The 21,438-nt window shown below is 42.5% G+C and overlaps 1 protein-coding gene across 7 annotated transcripts in view; it reads right to left on the bottom strand.

The window, feature by feature from the left end:
• trim37 (tripartite motif containing 37) overlaps nt 1-21,438 on the bottom strand; it is a 104,004-nt gene that overhangs the window by 33,788 nt on the left and 48,778 nt on the right. For all 7 annotated transcript variants that reach the window (XR_013499072.1, XM_078224663.1, XM_078224662.1 and 4 more), the window contains 6 exons: nt 20,445-20,559; nt 15,137-15,352; nt 13,167-13,306; nt 11,100-11,179; nt 5,143-5,331; nt 2,867-3,157 (listed from right to left, as the gene is read on the bottom strand). Coding sequence is in view for 6 of the 7 variants with exons in the window: in XM_078224663.1 (XP_078080789.1) it covers nt 2,867-3,157; nt 5,143-5,331; nt 11,100-11,179; nt 13,167-13,306; nt 15,137-15,352; nt 20,445-20,559 (1,031 nt within the window). In the remaining variant the exon portion in view is untranslated. The remainder of the gene's footprint in view (nt 1-2,866; nt 3,158-5,142; nt 5,332-11,099; nt 11,180-13,166; nt 13,307-15,136; nt 15,353-20,444; nt 20,560-21,438) is intronic.

The following is a 21,438-nucleotide window of genomic DNA, read 5'->3' on the forward strand; positions in this document are numbered from 1 at the left end:
TCTGTGTTATACCTGGTGATGGCTCCATGGAAATGATACTAAAACATGTTGAATGCCACTTGAACAGGAAATAGAGATCTTGCTGAACATGACAACTGATAACTTTATACATTTCTGATTAAAGCTTCAAATCCCAGCTGCATGGCATAATATCTCTCACATTCGTGTCAATAGTATCAACTTGACAAGGCAATCAAATTAACGCTTATACGCTAGGATCAGTTGTAGAATGGGCGGCGGCGGGCGCGAATCGGCCACACCGTGACTACAAACGAACTAAAGTTTCTTCTAATTTTGGCAGGACCTTGTCTAATTTACATTCTTGATTTTCTCTTGTTAAGTTTGGCCACCACAGAAATAGAGCACAGAACAGGCCCTTTGGCCCACGATGTTGTGCCGAGCTTTGTCTGAAACCCAGATCAATCTATTTCCTCCCTATCATCCCGAAGTACTCCATGTGCCTATCCAATAGCTTCTTAAATGTTCCTAAAGTTTCTGACTCCACTATCCCTGCAGGCAGTCCATTCCACACCCCAACCACTCTGAGTAAAAAACCTAGCTCGGACATCCTTCCTATATCTCCCACCATGAACCCTATAGTTATGCCCCCTAGTTACCGCTCCATTCACCCGAGGAAATAGTCTTTGAACGTTCACTCTATCTATCCCCCTCATCATCTTATAAACCTCTTTCAAGTCTCCTCTCAACCTCCTCCGCTCCAAAGAGAAAAGCCCAAGTTCCCTCAACCTTTCCTCATAAGACCTACCCTCCAAACCAGGCAGCATCCTGGTAAATCTCCTTTGCACTCTTTCCAGTGTCTCCACATCCTTCTTGTAGTGAGGTGACCAGAACTGCACACAATATTCCAAATGTGGTCTCACCAAGGTCCTGTACAGTTGCAGCATAACCCCACGGCTCTTAAACTCAAACCCCCTGTTAATGAACGCCAACACACTATAGGCCTTCTTCACGGCTCTATCCACTTGAGTGGCAACCTTCAGAGATCTCTGGATATGAACCCCAAGATCTCTCTGTTCCTCCACATTCTTCAGAACCCTACCTTTGACCCTGTAATCCACATTTAAATTTGTCCTACCAAAATGAATCACCTCGCATTTGTCAGGGTTAAACTCCAGAAATAAAGGGTTTTTCAAAAAAAAAGATTTCATTTTAACCCTCGGTTCTGAACCGTTTCCCATTTCAGAGTGATATTTTTCACCCTCCACTTGTTACCTCACAATACACAATTGCTGCATTGTGATTATACAACAGCTGCTTTGACACTGCCACCAAGCTTAGCCTTTACTTGGCGGCCAGTTAATGTTGGCTGGGACGGCTGTTGGTTAGGTCAGCTGGCCACACATTAGGAAAGTACACATTTTAAATAGTGACCGGGGCAGGATGTACTTAAGCTTTCTATACTCATACAGTGCAAAATAATATTAATGTACTAGCAAAAGTTTGTCAAATAAAAAGGGTTTAAAAATTGTTCAGACAGCACTGACTGGAGATTTCTATACTCAGCACAGGAATTAGGAGGCGTTGGCCATATATGGGGAGATGGTGGCATCGTGGTAACTTCACTCAATTAGTAACCCATAGGCCCAGATGAATTCTCTGGGGACATGGGTTCAATTTCACCAGGGCAGCTGGTGGAATTTGAATTCCATTAATAAATCTAGGATACAAAGTTAGTTAAAGATGGTGACCATGACAACCATCATTGATTGGTGAAACAGAGAGGTTTTTGCAACAATGTCCTTTAGGGAAGAAATCTGCCATCCTCACCTGGTCTGGCCTACCTGTGACTCCTATCTGCATCTATCCTGCCCAGCCCTGTAAGAACTGTACATCACAAAGGAGATCACCTCTCATTCTTCTGAACTCTAGAGAACACAGGCCCGGTCTCCTCAATCTCTCCTCATGAGACAACTCCACCATCCCAGGGATTAGTCTGGTGAACCTCTGCTGCACTCCCTCAGTGGCAAGTATATCCTTCTTTAGGTAAGTTGTCCAGATCCAGTCTAACCAAGGTTCTATACAATTGCAGCAAGACATCTTTAGCGCAAGAGGATTCGAGTCCAGATGTAAAGACAAAGATACTATTTGCCTTCCTAATTACTTGCTGCATCTGCACGTTAGCTTTCAGTGACACAAGGGCACCCAGATCCCTCTGGACATCAACACTTCCCAGTCTCTCACCATTTAGAAAAACTCTGATGGGAGGAATGGAGGTGCAAAGCTAACCTCACACTTACCTGCCTAATATTCCATCTGCCATGTTCTTGCTACTCACTAACCCTGTCCAAATCCCCTTGAAGTTTCTCTACATCCTCCTCAGGACTCATTCCCACCCAATTGTGTCACCCACAAACTTGGAAATATTACATTTGGTCCCCACCATCCAAATCATTATTACAGACTGCGAACAGCTGGGGTGCAAGTCCTGATCCTGGCAGTATCCCACTAACCACAGCCTGCCAACACGAGAACAATCTTTTCATTCTGTTCTGTCCATTAACCAATCCATGCCAGTACCCATCCAATCTATCCCACGTGCTCTTCATTCATTAACCTCCTGTGTGGCACTTTATCAAAAGCCTTCTGAAAATCTCAATACATCTCACCCACTGATGCTTCCTCACAAACAGTCAAAAAAACTCCAACGCAAATCCACTTTGACTCCGCCCAAATTATTTTCCTCATGCTCAGTTGAGATTTTAGTATTTTCGTTCCTGCCAAAGTCAGATTTTTTTTGAATTTAAGCATTTCCTCTCAATCAACCCAAAATCAATTTTAACATGTAATAACGGAGTTTATATTCTTCTATTAGTCACATGGCAGTGTTAATCCTTTGTCCACTCACCAAATGTTATATAATTGGAAAGGAGGTCCAGTCCAGATTCATTTCTCCGGAAGCTGTCAATTCCACTGGGCCCTGATGGTCCCTGTTCTCCAGCGTGAGTGATGCAATTTGCCCCCAAATCAGCACACAACACCGTGTTACTTCTCGCCTCAGACATCTGGCTTTTGACTTCAGACATTTTGCTCCTGACTTCTGCCATTTGGGCCTTCAACCTCTTCAGAACCCCAGAATTGGGAGGTGATCGCCGCACAGCTTGCTGCCTCCGCTGGTCACGATCTTTACGACATTGAGCTAATACGTCAAGAAGGAAAAATCTTAGAAACATTGGTCAAGTCCATTAACAGTGTTTCTTAAACTGAGATCCAGAGTGTTTCTAGGGAGTTCATGAAATAGTCAAGCTTTATGCGAATGGATGGTGGCTGAAGGTGGGCTTGGGGTGCAAGGTGGGAGCAGGGTGCAGCTGTCACGTATACAATGTAGAATAGCCTGGCCATCTTACCTTGGAGGGAATGCACGAAGGAACACAGAGCAACAGGGTGATGGCTAGGTAGATCCATAGTTAGTAAGGCTGGTGGTAATTGCTAGGTGAGTTCAGGCTAATTCAAAAGAGTTTTTTTTTTCAGACATTCACTCAAAAGCTTCCAGAATATAAATTCATTCAGCTTTTAGGAGCATTATAATGTAAATTTGGGCAGCGGGGAGGGGGGATGCTTATGATGACGAATCCATTTTAAACCGAGTCTGTCAGCCAAAAAAGTTTGTAAGTCACTGCATTAAAACACATTACCTTACTGAGGAACCTTTCAGATATGAGATGAAACTCAGCAGTTACCCATTTTCAAATCCTTGATCTAGGGCATTGATTTGACTCAGGAACTCACTCACTGGATAAACTCACTACCATAAACCCTCAGCTCATAGCCCCAGTGCTGATTCAGAGAAGGTCAGGAGATGAAAGGAGAATTTCCTGGAGTATACAATTTGCTTGTACATATATCAAGAAAATTTGAACAGGCAGTGCCGCTTTTCTCCAAGAGAAGGCTGAGGAATGATCTAATGAATGTAAATTATGAAAGGGTTTGATAGTAATAGACAGAGATGCTTTTGTCAATGAAAGGAGTCCAGAAGTAGGGGTCATTAACAGGATAGTCAATAACAAATCCGATAGGGATTTCAGGAGCTATTGAAATGTGGAGCTTGCTGCTACAATAATTGAAATGAACAACAAAGGCTTTTTAAGGAAAAAAAATGGGCAAGTACATGAGGAAGAAATGTTAAATGCTGTGGGGTCGAGATGAGTACCCGGTAAATTTTCTGAATAGAGTTCAGGATGGAAAATCTAAGCGTTTTCAGGAGCACCTGTAAAATGTTTCTTTACTGGCTCAGTACACACAGCTGTGTGCTGCCGAAAGGAAGGTACAGCCAATGTTCCCAGGCATGAAGGAACATTGTTCTATGGTGCAGTCTGCCACCCAATCTCCCCCGCACAAAATGAAGGCCATCGAAGAACAGCTAGAATTTTACTAATCAATGACAAATTTAAACTGCACCAATGATGCATTTCCTACATCACAACTGCATGACTACACTTCCAAATTACATAATTTGCAGTTAATTGCTTTGGGAGATTTGGCTTAATGTCAAATATTACAGCTTCTGTTAACAAATCCAGGTGTAGAAATTAAAGCAATCGTTTTTTTTTAAACCTTCCTAGGGGAGGAGGGAAAGTTCTCAATACAAACCGTAGGAAGCAAATTCGTCATCACCTAGGCTACCGGTGACACCAAGTTTTGGAATTATGTAGAATTACTCTAAATTTACAGCACAGATAGAAACAATACTTTTCATTGTATACCAATACATTTGACAATAATAAATCAAATCAGATACAGGCCACTCGGCCCAACAGGTTCCTGCTGGTGCATATGCTCCATACAAGCCCCCCTACCACCCACCTGCATCTAATCCTGTCAGCGTAACCTTCCATTCCTTTCTCCCTCATGTAGTTATCTAGCTTCCTCATTAGTGCACCTTTGCTAGGGGATTTTCAGTAACTTCATTGCATTGAGAATGTAAAACTACTTGTGACGAATAAATAAACTACTCTGCGTGGTTCCAATTTTAAACACCTTCTGGGTAAAGAAGTTCCTGCTGAATTTCCCAATTGGGTTGATTGCTGACCATCTTATATTAATATTTTGGAGTTTTAACCAGGAAGTACTTGAAAGAATTGCACACCAGTATTTACATTAGAAATTACAGATTGAGCAGGTTACCTGCAGAGTGCAGCAGAGAAGCTGGCGGTCGAGGCTGCAAGCCCCACAGGTTTTCCATGCTACTCCGGTCCTTCAGGTCCAATAACTGTATGAGAATGACTGGGTCGATGTCGAGCAGGCTGCTGCTGGCAGCGGCTGTCAGACTGCCCGTTCCCCGCCTCGAAGACCGACTGCGGTTGCTCAGCCCGCCTGTGGAAGATGGAACATAAATGTGACAAAAATACACAAGGGGCAAAAATAATAAACATCTACTGGGAAAAACAGAAATCTGATTTTCTGAAAAGTAACAAACATGACAATATTACTCGGTGCTTCGAACTGCCAACAAAGAGGACAAACTCAAGCTGTCAAAATTATTCCAAGCGACATGACAAGTTAACGACAACACCAAGAATTCCTGAAACATTCATAATGTTTCACTACCCAACAACTAATAACTACTTGTGTGGACAGACTGATGATGCAGCCCCCTCAACAGGAAAGGGAAGAGGAAAACCCGTTTTCCTCTTTGGGCATTCCACCAATTATTGCTTCCTCCCAGAGCCCAATTCTCTGAACGGACCTACACCCCAAAGTGGAGTGCACTTCTTCTGACTGTTCCAGAAGAAACACTTCTTGCATTTCCACCATGTGCAGGTCCTTCCTTTTTCTAAAAAATAATTTATGGGATGTGGGCCTCACCGGCAAGGCCAGCATTTATTGACCACTCTCAGTTGCCGTCATGATGGTGGTGAGCTGTCTTCCTGAACCGCTGCAATCCACATGTTAGAGGGGGAATTCTAAGATGTTGACCCAGTGACAATGAAGGTATGGAGATATATTTCCAAGTCAGGATGGTGAGTGACTTGAAGGGGAATTTCCAGTTGGTGGTGTTCCCAGGCATTTGCTGCCCTCGTCTTTCTAGATGGTCGTGGTCATGGGTTTGAAAGGTGCTGCTTAAGGCGTCTTGGTGAGTTCCTGCAGTGCATCTTGTAGATGGTGCATACTGCTGCAACTGTGCAGTGGTGGAGGGAGTGAATATTTGTGGAAGGGGTACCAATCAAATGGGCTGTGTCCTGGATGGTGTTGAGTTTCTCAATTGCTGTTGGAGCTGCACTCATCCAGGTAAGTGGAGAGTATTCCATCACGCTCCTGACTTGTGCCCTGTAGATGGTGAACAGAGGAGTCAGGTGAGTTAGTCAATGCAGGATTCCCAGCCTCTGACCTGCTCTTGGAGCCACAGTATTTATATTGATAGTCCAGTTCAGCTGAGTTTCTGGTCAATGGTATTTCCCCTGAAATGTTGATAGTGGGGGATTCAGTGTTGGTAATGAGACTGAATATTAAAGGGGCTATGGTTAGATTCTTTCCTGTTGAAGATAGTCATTGCCTGGCACGTATGGCATGAATGTAACTTGCCACTTGTTAACCCAAGCCTGGATATTATCTAGGTCTTGCTGCATTTTGATATGGACTGCTTCAGTATGAGGATTATGAATGGTGTTGGACATTGTATTATCATTAACAAATATCCCCACATGACCTTATTCCTCAGAGATGAAACAGCTGAAGATGGTTGAGCCAGAGTTAATGATGACTATGTAGTTACAACTTTGGTAGATTGACTAAACTCCACCAAAGCAAAGTGAACAGTATAACTCACAGTTTCTTTATCTGCCACTTTCCATTTTCTCTGGTGAGACACCCAAAGGCTAACCTGCACCTTCTATGCAGAGTGGCAATGAATTGTATAAATCTTTCACTTGACTATCACCAGAAACCATTTGGTGACACTCATGCCCCAGTTCAAAATCACTACGACAGGTCCCATTTACATGGCATGGGAAAGGTCAAAATGACATATGGAAATGAATGAAAAATAATTTAAGAGGATTTCCTCCCTTTTGGCTCACTCACCGTCACAATTGAATTGATGAAAGATGAGGATCAGACCATGTTGAGTGCTGAAGTGCACAAGTGAAATTGCTTGTCAAAGCTAATTTAAAAACAAATTGAAGGAAATGCCTGTCCTTTATTTGACCTCTAACCCAAACTGATTAGATTAGGAATCAGAGATCCAGAAGTGGGCTCTGATCCTTGTCAGCAAACAAAAGAAATGGCAGGCTTGTCAAATGAGTACCATGTCGTCACAATTGAGGAAGAGGATGAAATACCATGGGCACAAGGGAAACTGAAACTGGGTCAAGGTGAGGAAAGCATTGGATTTAAATCCATTGCATTGGAACTTTGACAAAAACAAATCCTCAGGATCTGAGGCTTCCACCCATGAGTTTTAAAATGAATAGGTGAGAAAATTGTAGATGATTTAGTCAATTTTCCAAGCTCTCAATTCTAGAGTTATGCCATTGTATTGAAAAATTGCAAATATCAGTATTATTGAAAAAGAGGGGGATAAACCAGGTAGCTACAGATTTGCCAGCTAACTGGAGACATCTATTGTGGTAAACTTACAGGAATCGGTCATCAGGGCCAGAGCGACTCAGCACTTGGACAAGTTGATCAGAGCCAGTAAGGCAATTTGTAAAGGTTAAGGCATGTCAACTTATACCAGTTGATTTGTTCTTTTTTTTTGAGGTCACTAAAATCGTGTATAATGGAGTATCCTATAGATAATCTTTTTGGACTTCCAGAGAGGATTTGTTGAGAGATTAGAAAAAATGAAAGTACATAGTTTGGAAAGGATATGGTGCAGTGATATTATCACTGTACTCCAGAGACACGGGGCCTTGCTCTGGGGACCCAGGTTCAAATCCCACTATGACAGATGGTCAAATTTGAACGCAAAAAGATCTGGAATTAAAAATCTAATGATCACAAAACCATTCTCAATGGCCATGAATGTCCTTCAGGGAAGGAAATCTGCCATCCTTATCTGTTCTGGCCTACATGTGACTCCAGATCGATCACAGCAGATACAAAAGTCTTAGGTCATGTACTAACTGACTCAAGAGCAGCTTCTTCCCTGCTGCCATCAGATTTTTAATTGGACCTACTTCATATTAAGTTGATCTTTCTCTACACCCTAGCTATGACTGTAACACTACATTCTGCACCCTCTTCTTTCCTTTCTATGAATGGTATGCTTGTCTTATAGCACGCAAGAAGCAATACTTTTCACTGTATATTAAATCAAAACAGCCATGTGGTTGACACTTAAATTTCCTCTGAAATGGCTGAAGATGCATGGGAACACTTCCACCTGCAAGTTCTCCTCCAAGCCACTCACCATCCTGATATGGAAATATATTGTCGTTCGTTCAGTCGCTGGGTCAAAATCCTGGAATTCCTTCCCTAACGGCATTGTGGATCAAGCCACAGCATGTGGACTGCAGCGCTTCAAGGCAGCAGCTCACCACCACCTTCGCAAGGGCAACTAGGGATGGGCAAATGCTGGTCAGCCAGAGAACGCCATGTCCCACAACTGAATAAAAAAGCCACTCAGTTCAAGGGCAATTAGGGATGTGCAATAAATGCTGGCCTTGCCAGTGACGTCCACATCCGATGAAATAAAGGAAAAAAAGAAACCGGAGTAAAAGTTGTGACATGCATTGGAAGGTGGAGATTCACAGTAGGGATAAAAATGATATACTGACAGGCAATATGTGACGAATGTCACTCCAAGGATTTCTTCTGGGGCCTCAGCATTTCACTAAACATATCAATGATGAAGGAACGCAGAGTGGTGCATCCAAGTTTGCAGAAGAGACAAGGTTAGCAGAGCCAAGTTGCTCAAGATGGGCAAGGAGTTAAAACGGGACACAGTCAGATTAACTAAATGGGTTAAGCCAGGGCTGCTAAAGCTCAATGTAATCAAGTTCGAGGTCTTCCAGTTTGGATCCATAACAGAATATTTTATTTGTGAAAGCCATGCAGGAGCAAAGATTGGATATACATCGAGTACTAGAAGCCAGCGCATAGGTAACAAAGGTGATCAAAAAAGGCAATGGAATAGTGGGCCTTTTAATTCAGGAGTACTGAAGGACAAGAGGGGAGATTCCACGGGGCCTTGGTCAGATTCTTTCTGGAGTACGGTGTTCAGTTCTAGGCAAAACACAACAGGAACAAAAGATCTGCCTGAGGTGGTGGCTACAGTGCAAGTTCACGGGCGGCACAGTCGTTAGCGCTGCTGCCTCTCAGCACCAATTCAGGCCTCGGGTCACTGTCTGTGTGGAGTTTGCATGTTCTCCGTGTCCACGTCGGTTTCCTCCAGGTGTTCCGGTTTCCTCCCACAGTCCAAAGATGTTCGAGTTAGGTTGATTGGCCATGCTAAATTAACCCTGGTTTTAAGGGATTAGCAGAGTGGGGTTATGGGAATAGGACCTGGGTGGGATTGAGGTCGGTGTAGACTCGATGGGCCGAATGGCCTCCCTCTACATTGTAGGGATTCTATGATTCACCAGTATGAAACAGATGCTTAAAGGGCTAAATTAGGGGGACAGATTGGATACACTTAAAAACTTATATTCCCTGGAGCCAGAAGGTTGAGGGTTGATCTAGAATCAGTTTGCTTAAAATGATTTTGTAGGGTAAAGGTGGAAAAGAATTCTTCCCTAGGTGGGGCAGTCTAGAATAAAGGGGCACAATCTTTGATTTAGTTTCAAAATGCTTGCCTCTAATTCTAAGCACATTTTTCATTAAGTAGTTTTAATATTTTACTCTAAAAAGATCAGCACTATAAAAGTTTTCTTCAATTTCAGGCCCTACCTCAGGTGATTAGAAGCTGCGGATATTAGTTTTATCCACTAATAACAAAGATGGAATCCCTACCTGATTTCTGGGAACCAGTCACACAGATAACTTTCAGCAGGAACCCAGAGTCTGATGAGGGGAAGTCACTTATGAAGCATTGTTATTGTTTTTTTATTCATTCGTGGGACTTGGGTGTCACTGGCTGGCCAGCATTTATCACCCATCCCTGGTTGCCCAAGGTCAGTTGAGAGTCAACCACTTTGCTGTGGCTCTGGAGTCACATGTAGGCCAGACCAGTAAGGACAGCAGATTTTCTTCCCTAAAGGACATTAGTGAACCAGATGGGTTTTTCGGACAATTGGCAATGGTTTCATAGTCATCAGTAGATTCTAAATTCCCAGATTTTTTTATTGAATTCAAATTCCACCATCTGCCGTGGCGGGATTCGAACCCAGGTCCCCAGAACATTAGCTGAGTTGCTGGATTAATAGTCTAGCAATAATACCACTAGGCCATCGCCTCTCCTATTGGTGAGAATAACTATTCACAGATGGATAGATATAAAGATCCATAATACAAATCTCTCTTCTCTCATTGCTCCTGCGTCTAGTTGCAGGTGTGTGAATAAATTAGAAATGCAGGAAATGATACCAGGACTAAAAGCACCAAACTAGGAGGCTTGCATTCCCTCGAGTTTAGATGATTAAAGGATGACCTAATTGAGGTGTTTAAAATGATTGGGGGTTAATATGGTTGCTAGAGAAATTATTTCCTCTGTTGGGGGAGTTCAGAACAAGGGGGAAAATAGCCTTAAAATTAGAGTTAGCCCATTCAAGGGTGATGTTCGGAAGCATTTTTCACTTGAGCGTTGTGGAAATCTGGAGCACTCTGCAAAAATGCAGTGGAGGTCAGGAGGGGGTCAACTGAGAATTCCAGTACTGAGATTGAAGGGCAATAAAGGTTACGGAACTTGATGAATAACGTCAGCCATGATCTAATTGAATGGCTGAACAGGCTTGAGGAGCTGAAAGGAAATAGAATAGACCAGTGCACTGTACATCTAATCTAGGACTTGGTGGTGACACTGAATGGAAAGGAAAAAAGCTGATCTTTCATTCCTGATAAATCCTTTCACCTTGAACAGAAGTTGAAATATCGAAGCTGGGAATGGTACGGAGTGAAGCATGCCACTCATCTGCAAAGCCAATTGCTCCCCACCCCTGGCCAAAAGACAATTTTATTTCCAATATACCCCAACTCAGGTTTACCAGAAGCTCCTGCTGAATCATCCAACTCGCCTTCCTCCAGATCCATGTTGTTGCTGTATTCAACATCATTCTCACCAGACCTGGAAAGGTAAAGCTTGAAAAGTTACTTCAAAATAACAAGGAAATCAAAACTCAAGCCAGTTATTAGTTGAGCTAATTCAATATATGGAAGTGGACCGAGACATATGTAGGTTCAATCTAATTCACAGAATCCCTACAGTGCAGAAAGAGGCCATTCGGCCCGTCAAGCCTGCACCGACAACAATCCCACCCAGGTCCCTAGCTCCTTGACCCCTCGTATTTACTCTCATCCCCCTAAATCACACATTTTGGGACTGTGGAAGAAAACCGGAGTACCCAGAGGAAACCCACGCAGACACGGGGAGAACATGCAATAGCCACACAAACAGTGACCCAAGCCAGGAATCGAACCCGGGTCCCTGGCGCTGTGACGCAGCAGTGCTAACCACTATCGCCTTAATATATGGAAGCAGACTATGACATATATGGGATCAATCCAAGTTCTTCAGAAGTAATCTTTGCACAATCTCAAGTTCATGTCATAAAGAAATGCCTAGGTAAGTAAGGACCAGGTGTTCCAATGCTAAAGAGGTGCTGTAGTTGACAGTAGTCATGAGCAAAACCCTCTTCCCCAATTCTTAAATAAAAAGCCTTTTTTTTATAACTTTGAGTAATTCCTATTCTTACCAAGAGGGAAGACTGCTGTCCGAACTCTTCTTGCTACTATAAAGTTAGTTTCTAGGGAAATTCTCTTATCATTTATTTTCCTTTGAAACATGCCTACTGCAAATTAGGAACTTGAAGAGTGGTGATTTACACAATTATGTTTGAGGAAAATTCTCTCCTCGCCCTCTCAAAGGGCTGCTTCAAGCTGGCTATGGATTTGGGAGCCCTGGCAGCCCTCAGGCACCTTAACCAAGTGGCAATTCTTCCCAAGAGCCAAGTTGGTGCATGCGCTGGTAGGGAATTCGTAAAGGGACAGACAAGAGTCCAAATGTCTCCAGTCGGGCTACTGGATATCAAATTAGGAGCAAGAAATCTGGCCAATATCGAGTTATGCTAAACTCAAAACACTAGTTCAACCTTGGAACATTTCTAAAGGTATCGCACTCTGGGACAGACATAAACAGTAGAGAATTATACAATCAAAATCCCTACAGTGCAGAAGGCAGCCATTTGGCCATCGAGTCTACACCGAACACAATCCCACCCAGGCCCTATTCCCATAACCCCTCATATACCCTGCTAATCCCCCTGACACTAGGGTTAATTTTAGCATGGCCAATCAATCTAACCCGAATTTGGACCTTAATTACTAGAATAGTTCCAGGTATAAAGGATCATCATAACTTAGAACTGAAGACACTGGGATCGTCTGCCTTGCTCTACAACGAGCAAAAAGGAGATCTGACAAAGTCTTGATGGGTTTAGATAGTAAATGAACAACTGTTTCCAACAGCTGAAGGACTGATGACCAGAACAAACATACTTAAAGCGATGGCCAAAAGAACCAGCGGCAACACGAGGAAAAGCCAATTCTCCCCGTCCCTCAACCACTTGGTGAGTGGTTAGGACTTGGATTGCATCAACAGCCTGGTGGAAATGAGTTCCATAGCAGGCTTCAAAAGGGAATTGGATAAATACTTGGGGAAAAAAATACACGGATATGGGGAAGAGTGGGAGAATGGAAACAATTTAATTGTTTTTCAAAACAGCCAGTGCAAATTTGATGAGTTAAATGATCTCTTTCAGTAGGGGTGGCATAGTGGTTAGCACTGCTGCCTCAGTGCCAGGGACTCTGGTTCGATTCCCGGCTTGGGTCACTGTCTGTGTGGAGTCTGCACCCTCTCCCTGTCTGCATGGGTTTCCTCCGGGTGCTCTGTTTCCTCCCACAGTCTGAAAGACGTGCTGGTTAGGTGCATTGGCTATGCTAAATTCTCCTTCAGGCGCCGGAGTGTGGCGACTAGGGGATTTTCATTGCAGTGTTAATATAAGCCTACATGTGACAGCAATAAATAAATGGATAAATTTCATGGCAATACTAACATGGTCTCCTCATCAATGTCATTTTCCTCAGTATTACTGGTTGCTGTGGAACTAGCGGAGGAGCTGCTGCCATCAAGTTGGATCAATTCATCGTCCACAGTGAGGCATTCTATGTCCAGGTCACCATCAGACAGATCATGCTAAACCAACAAGAGAAATTTTACATCAATTAAAAACATCTTGATTATTTTCTAACATTTCATCTACCTTAATGTTTAATTAACTGAAAGGAAACTTCTAATTGAAATGTGCACACTAAGAAAAGGGTATTAATAATCAGTTAGATAAAGAATTTCAGAACAAACATTACACAAGAGTGAATTCCATTCTCAGGTGGGCTGTGAAAGCAAGACATTTCCCCTGACAAAAGGACTCCTTTAGTAGCCATGAACAGAGCACAGCTTGTGATAACAGAACAATGAACTTTTGCAGTGATTCAGTTAATCACATGCAACATGTTGATATTCTTGTGGATATCTAATTCTTTTGATGCTTACTGCCCTGAATGCAAACCAACCAATGTGCTGTTGTAACCTTGATAACCATACATCTCAGCATATCCCAGAAGCATACAAGAAAATGGGCCTTTCACTAAACACCCGGAAAACTATGGCCCTCTTCCAACCTGCCCTTTTTCTGACACTAAGGGGCAATTTAGCATGGCCAATCCACCTAACCTGCACATCTTTAGATTGTAGGAGGAAACCAGAGCACCCGGAGGAAACCCAGACACGAGGAGAACGTGCAAACTCCACACAGTCACCCAAAACCTGAATCGAACCTGGGTCCCTGGAGCTGTGAGGCAGCAGTGCTAACCACTGTGCCACCATGACATCCCTAATCACCAAGATCATTGCTGAATCCTGGAAAAAGTGGACTATCTTCCATACCTTGGGAGCCTCTGCTGGAGCAAGGCAGACAGGTGACAAAATTCATCACTGCTTTCAGTGTGAAGTGTGTACCTGAGGACTAGGCTCTCAAACCCATGACCAAATGGTTTACCAGGCCGCAGTGATCCCCAAGCTCTTATATGGAGGTTTGGACAACTTACAGCAGGTATCTCAAAGCACCGAGGAAGTATCAGAAGTAGCCTTTGTAACGTCCTCCCAATGGGGTGGCAAGAAAGGCAGTCCAACAGCAGTGTCCTCTCCCAAGCCAACATGTCCAGTATGAAACAATAATCATGCAAAGCTAGCTCGGCTGGGTGGGACATGTTTGTGTAGCAGTTTTTAATTCTTTCATGGGATATGGACGTTGCCATCAAGGCCAGCATTTATTGCTCATTCAAACTAGCTGCTCTACTTAGAACTTGGTCATGGCAGGAGACTCCCATGAGGATTGTGGAAGCGCATTACGGATGCCCTTGAAGCATCCTGCTCACTCACAGGAGTTTGTCACGTAACTGACCAAAATGGAGAAGGTTCTTTTGGGAAGGTACAAAATCCATCGTTAAAACTTTATTGGGAGTATGCAGGAGTAAAGTCGAAACATCAGAGCAAACAAACCTCCAACCACCTGCTCACTTACCCTCCAGGTACCACCTGTCCTGAATGAGACAAAGTCTGAGGATGGCACATTGGACCCTCTACCATCTCAGAACCTATCGGACCGGAGGGGAAGTGAGTCAGTCTCGATCCAGCGGGACTGCTAATGAAAAAAGGAGATACCTCTTCTACATGCGTTTTGTCTTTTACAGATTGCATCCTCATTACAACGTAAAAGAGGATGCAGAGAAATTCATGGGCCATATGTCAAGGCCCTGAAATGTGGAATCATTTTTGCAGCACTGTTAACCAAGCCAGATCACACTGATTTTTCTGGAAACTAGGATTTTAAAGAGGTCACGGGTACATTTTCCTGAAATGCTGTTTGAAGTTTCACAAAAATTAGACTGGAAGGTCCTACACTAAAAGGGTTTTCAAAACAATTAGAAGCTAAAGCGAGTCTGTAGCTGTAACTAAGCCAATTACATTCGAGTCATCCTGCGCAATCTTGTCCTCTTCGTCCTCCTCTTTGACCAGGCTGATGGCCAATACTGAGCATGCTCCCTCTGCTGGCACATCTTCATTATGAATCAGCTTTTTCATCCTCATGTCTGAGCAATCGCTGTTATGTGGGCTCAAGTGTGTATCAGGTGGCGACAAGTTTTGAGATGCCCTGTTACGAGAAAGTTCAATGGCCAATCTCTGCAGAGTTTGGGACAGGGAGGAAGGTACAAATGGAAGAGATTTTTAAAAAGATATTTTACAAAGCACAGAATTAATTAACAAGTGCATTCCTTTAGCAATTAAATGCACAATTGTCATCTTGCTGCTTGTTTCTCCTCAAAATGTTGATAAGACTTATTTTACAGATAGCTGCACTATGTCTATAGAATACTGCGAGGAACATGTGGATTCATGGACTTGGTTAGAAAGTATGAATTCTGACCAAGCTAATGAGGCCATGCCATTTCTCATTGATATCCTAGGAGGAAATAAGTCAACTATATCGCCATAATAAAATAAAAGCCATTACTTTAATCTCTGATAAGCAAGAGGATTTGACATTCAAACACATCTGGATTCTATTAATTCAAGTGTTTTATTGATTTTAACAGATGAATAGGCTCTCCCTATTTCCAGATCTATAATCCCCAATCAAATAGGATTGTCTTGAAGGAAATCTCTGAGCTAAATGATATGAATTTGTATCGACAAGATTCCGTTCTCTACTGCAGAGAAAAGCACAAGTAGTTGTAATAATTCTTGCAGCACAGATTCTTGCAGGCTCCAGTAGCATTCAAAGCCAAAATTGTTAAGCTTTGGCATTTAAAAAAATTCTAAACATTCGTCCAACGTGCCATATTTTATAAAAGGGAATTTCTTTTTTTGTTTAAGAGGTTACTTGCAAAAGACGAAGTTCAAAGAAAACAGGAGAAAGCAGCACAATCTGGCTGAGTGTAGTGCAGTGACGATGGCCCCCTTCATCCAGGAACATGACTTAACCAGAAAGGGCTTCATGCAGAAAATGGCTGGAGTTTAATCATCATTTCAAGGCTACACGATAGATTAGACTCAACTACAATGAGCAACTATATTTGGATAAAGAGGCACAGACATCCTTTATGATCCACACTCCATATTTTAGGGCCAAGGAAATGATAAGCATCATCTTTTAGGTATTCTCAAACACCATTCAGGTTTGGAACCAAAAAAAAAGTACTTCCAAGTTAGATGGGTTACAATGCTGTACCACCAAGTCAAAAGTAGATTTGCAACAGCACTAATCTTGATGCATTTTTGATCTCAGGTTATTCAAACTAGGAGATGTTGATAGGAAGGGGGAAAAAAAATCAGTATAGTATGGACAAATCATCCCAGGTTACACTCATCTTTTATTGCAACCAGTTATAGACAATGAAAGCAAAAAAACTTAGCCATAGATCAGCTGTCTCAGATGGTGGACAAGGGGGCAGACAGTTGAGGGAGAGAGTGAACAATAATAGCAGCTTGTGAAGCATACCAGTGTGCATGTATATTCAGGACCATTTTTTCCTGTGCTTTTTTAAGTCACCTTCAGTATTACCATCTGACACAAGGACATTTTAGCTCAATTGCTATTAATTGCCTTATTTTTTTTTTAATGTAGCTTGCCACAGCCAGTTCCATAAAATAGTCTTGTGATTTAAAGTGACAGCATGTCAATTACTGGTAATGAACACAACAATGTGGCACCCGAGTCACAAGCATTCTCCAGTCTTGCCCCTGACAGGGCCAATTGCGAACGAGAACAGAAAATGTGGCCAAGCTGAAACTCCATTCACTCTCAGTGCACTGGAAATCCCAGCCGCGAATGAGGATGGCCCTTGTCTGTGTGTTATTGGTCTATGTTTAAAACTATGGCAATGTTTCATCATCTAAAATGACTCTCGAAGTCAAAGAAAACATCATTGTAGCTGAGTTATTCAAACGTGGGTGTGGATTTACATTTTGCACTGGATGAATTATCAGGGAGTAGAGATGAAGAGACATCATGAAAATGTTGGAAATCAGAAATATGAAACAGAAAATGCAGAGTGCTTGATTAATTGGTCAGGTGAATTCTAAGGATTCAAAGCATTCCTGCACCTTTCTTTTTCAGGGACCAGCTGATGTATTTCAACTTTAGTTTTATCTTCAGTTTTTAGAAGTACTCGGTTTAGAAAACAGAAAGTAAATTCTTTGGTCCAAATTTTCTTACGGAAGTTAGGGGAAGCTAAAGGTGCTTGCTGCTATTTATTTCCGAATGGCACTGCAACTTCAAGTGGGGGGGGCAGACATATGATTAAACTCAAGGATCCAAAGGTTTCTGCTGGAGTTAGCCTGCTCCACTTTTAATTTTTGCAAAAAACAGCATTTTGATGACTGTCTGACCACTGAAAAGTTAGGTCTTCTCCATTCCAGTCTAAGCACCTTATTAATGATGGGGGAAGTATTAATTACTTCCAAACTTCCTCCCTGGCGTGGCAAACAATTACAACCGTGAAGTCTCATTCCTTCATGGAGATGTTGAAATTTCTAAAAATTTTTTAAATTTAAGTTACATTTTCCAAATATAATATCCTCAAGTTTGCACTTCATGAAAGTCTAATTTTCCTGGTATAATATGAACATACACTTTTGCAATACAGGTGTACCTCAGACTTACGGCACAAATGGTTCCTGCAAACAGCGTTAAGCCGAAACGTTGCAAGTCGGAACCAATTTCCCCATAGGTACAATGTTAAAAACGAGTGAATGATTCATGGACATGGTAATGTCCAGTCCTTCAGGTTTGTGCATCTCTGGTTGCTGGTGGTAAGCTACTCATCTGAAGCCAACAGGTCACTGTAGGAGATTAAACCATACGGATACACGAGGAGATGATCCCAGTTCGGTGCTGGCAGATTTACTATGTTCTCATGCTCTGTGTAAGTGCCTGTCTAAACTAGGCGCATAAAGCCAAGACAGATAGCATTGCCTCTCCCACTCCACTGCTCCCTAGCCATCTATTATCCTGTCTCTGTCCCCATACCTCTGTACTGCAAGGCCACATTTTTACCAGAAAATCAGAGGGAGGTTTCTCCAGTTCCATGGATTCATTCGGAGTCATTGACCCAAAAATATGAAAGACGGGTGGTGCAGAATGTCATAACGTCAAAACTGGTGTTTGTAGAGCCAAAAGTGTGCGCAAATTTATGTAAAGTGCCGTTCATTGTAACTCGACCATCAAAGGGCTGCCTGTATGGTGGTCAAATTGATCATTTATTGACAAAAGTGCTGAGCAAACCTGACGAAGCTAAAGGGTCCATTCCCTAAAGCTGCCAAATTCGCGCAAAATGAGAGACATTCAGATGAAATGCAGCTTTTGACACAGATACATTTCTCAGGACAGCAATAAATCATCTGGCACGTCCCTCAGGGTTTGCTGATAGATAAATTATTTGCACAGGCTAAGTTAGGGTCGTGAGGTACATATGCAAGGCGATCGTAAGCCTCCCATTCATGTTGGCTTGAAATTGAAGTTGATTAGTTTCTTTCCAAGAGCAGACATGGTAACCTGCAAAGCGCGGTGTCTATCAAACCAATTGGCCTAGCTCAGTTGCTCCCTAATTGGTTACTTTCATCACCAGAGCAATTCCCTATAATAGGCCACCTTGTACAAGGCACGGTTTTTCATACTAACTTTGGGAGTTAAAAATTTTAACCATTAACATGGCAGAGGGAGAGCACCCCATGGCAGCCTTCAAAATGCAATGTGACAGAAGTTGCTGAAAACCATGGTAACAGAGCGAGGGAACGCTATGTCAGACTTGAGAAACTCAAGGACAAGCTACAGTCACAAGGCAAGCTAGCACAGGCTCCTGGACATGGAACAAATGCTCAGCACCCACCCATTTATAAAAAAACACTGATCAGTCACCAAAATAAATAAATACCCCAACTTTCAGATACACCGAGGGGCAAAATACATATTCTGAAAATTACAGTATTTCTCTTTGGCTCTTTTCTTCACTCTTAATTCAATTGGGCGGCACGGTGGCACAGTGGTGTTAGCACTGCTGCCTCACAGTGCCAGGGACCCGGGTTCAATTCCCGGCTCGGGTCACTGTCTGTGTGCAGTTGGCACATTCTCCCCGTGTCTGCGTGGGTTCCCTCCGGGTGCTCTGGTTCCCTCCCACAGTCCAAAGATGTGGGTTAGGTGGATTGGCCATGCTAAATTGCCCCTTCGTGTCAGGGGGCCTCGCTAGGGTAAATGCATGGGGTTATGGGATAGGGCCTGGTTGGGACTGTGGTCGGTGCAGACTCAATGGGCCGAATGGCCTCCTGCTGCACTGTAGGATACTATAATCTCTCTTTCTATACCTAATTTGACTTCACTTCCGTCCAGTGTAATTCAACAGCTTCTTCCCTGCTGCCAGACTTTTGAATGGACTTGCCTCTAACCTAATCTTTCTTTACATCCTAGTTATGACTGTAACACTACATTCTGCACTGCTTTCCTTCTCTATGTACGGTATGCCTTATCTGTATAGCACGCAAGAAACAATACTTTTCACAGTATATTAATACATGTGACAATAATAAATCAAGTCAAACATTTCCTTCCCATTGCTTTGACTGTTAATTTCATAATTTTTTTTAAAAATCAGATTGGTCAGGGAGATGCACAGTTTCTTGCCCTTGTTCATTCCAGTGCTGGGCTATTCTTAATTTGCACTGTGTGATCTGCCGTGCAAAATAATCTTAGAATCCAACTGACAGCAGATGCCATTAGATTCCTTCCTACAGTATAATATGGCCCATTCTTTTGTAAGAAAAATAATCGATCAACAGCACTTTTTTCCTCCAGGTTGGGAAAACACAGCTGGTGCTAAATGTCACAAGAAATTGAAATACAAGCAAAACACATTAGAAACAACAAAAGGGTCGTTTAACATCCTCAAAACCACATTTGAACTCATTTTTCTTCAAACAGGCTATTACATTAAACCTTTTGTAACACTTTTGCAAACAATTGCCACAATTTCAAAAGAAACAAAGTGAAGAAGAGGACACACTGATAGCAACACAAAGGCATTCTGCACTTGCAGCCAATGACTCAGGCAGTTGGCTATTATTTGAATTCTTCGGAGGGCTGTGAAAGCAACTAAATCAGGAAGACCAGAATATATTCAGAAAAAAAAATGAGTCAGAGGTTTGGTATTATCAAACTGTCAATCTGCGCTGTTTAAATTCCTATTTGACTGAAGTATGAAGACGGATTACTGGCACTGACCTCTTTGAGATTGTTAACTTGCTGAATGTAACCTGTCTGAGCCACCTCGAGTTGGCTGATGTACCAATTTTGGTCACGACACTTCTGGAAGAACGTAGGAGCACGTACCTGATACCTGTGGGCATTGAGATGGATAACAATGACGGGAGTCTAGCATTATTTTGAAAATAAAATATTGATCAATACAGTTTTAGACATCTAGAGAAATCTAAAAATAAAGACAATCCAAATGCTCAACATTAACATAATGCAAATTGACCATCAGTGCCGGCAAAACTAATGAAACTGAGGCACAATTATTCACGGTTAGCTCAAAAATGAGTGGTGAGGTAATAAGGCCAAACTAATGGGAACTTGATGGAAATTTTGAATCACTTCAAAGATTCAATTACACTTGCGGGCAATTTTACCAGAGTAAATGATCAAATAAAGTACATCTTACAATAATAAAAAGCATCCGAAAGAAAATAATTTTCAGTTATACGACACCACTTACATTGTGTTCCAGCACGATCCACACAGTCATCAGTGACTGTAATTTGTGGTATGGACAAATACAACAACCAATTTGCACAAAGTAAGATTCCACACAGATCAATTAGATTAACAACTGGTTAATCTGATTTTCTTAAATTCTTTCATGGGATGTGGGCATTTCTGGCTACGTCAGCATTTTTATTGGCCATCCCCAATTGCCCGAGTAGGTGGTGGTGAGCTGCCTTCATGAGCCACTGCAGTCCCTGTGGTGTAGGTACACTCAGTGCTGTTAGGGAGGAAGTTCCAGGAATTTGACCCAGCGACAGTTAAGGAACAGCACTAGCTAATTCTAGCTAAGGATGGTGTGGGGCTTGGGAGGGGAACTTGTAGCTGGGGTGTTCCCCATGTACCTGCTGCCCTTGTCCTTCCAGGTGGTAGAGGTCATGAGTTTGGAAGGTGCTGTCGAAGGAGCCTAGGTGAGTTTCTGCAATGCACCTTGTAGATGGTACACACTGCT

Source organism: Mustelus asterias, chromosome 12 (genome assembly GCF_964213995.1).
Source record: "Mustelus asterias chromosome 12, sMusAst1.hap1.1, whole genome shotgun sequence".
Lineage (NCBI taxonomy): Eukaryota > Metazoa > Chordata > Chondrichthyes > Carcharhiniformes > Triakidae > Mustelus > Mustelus asterias.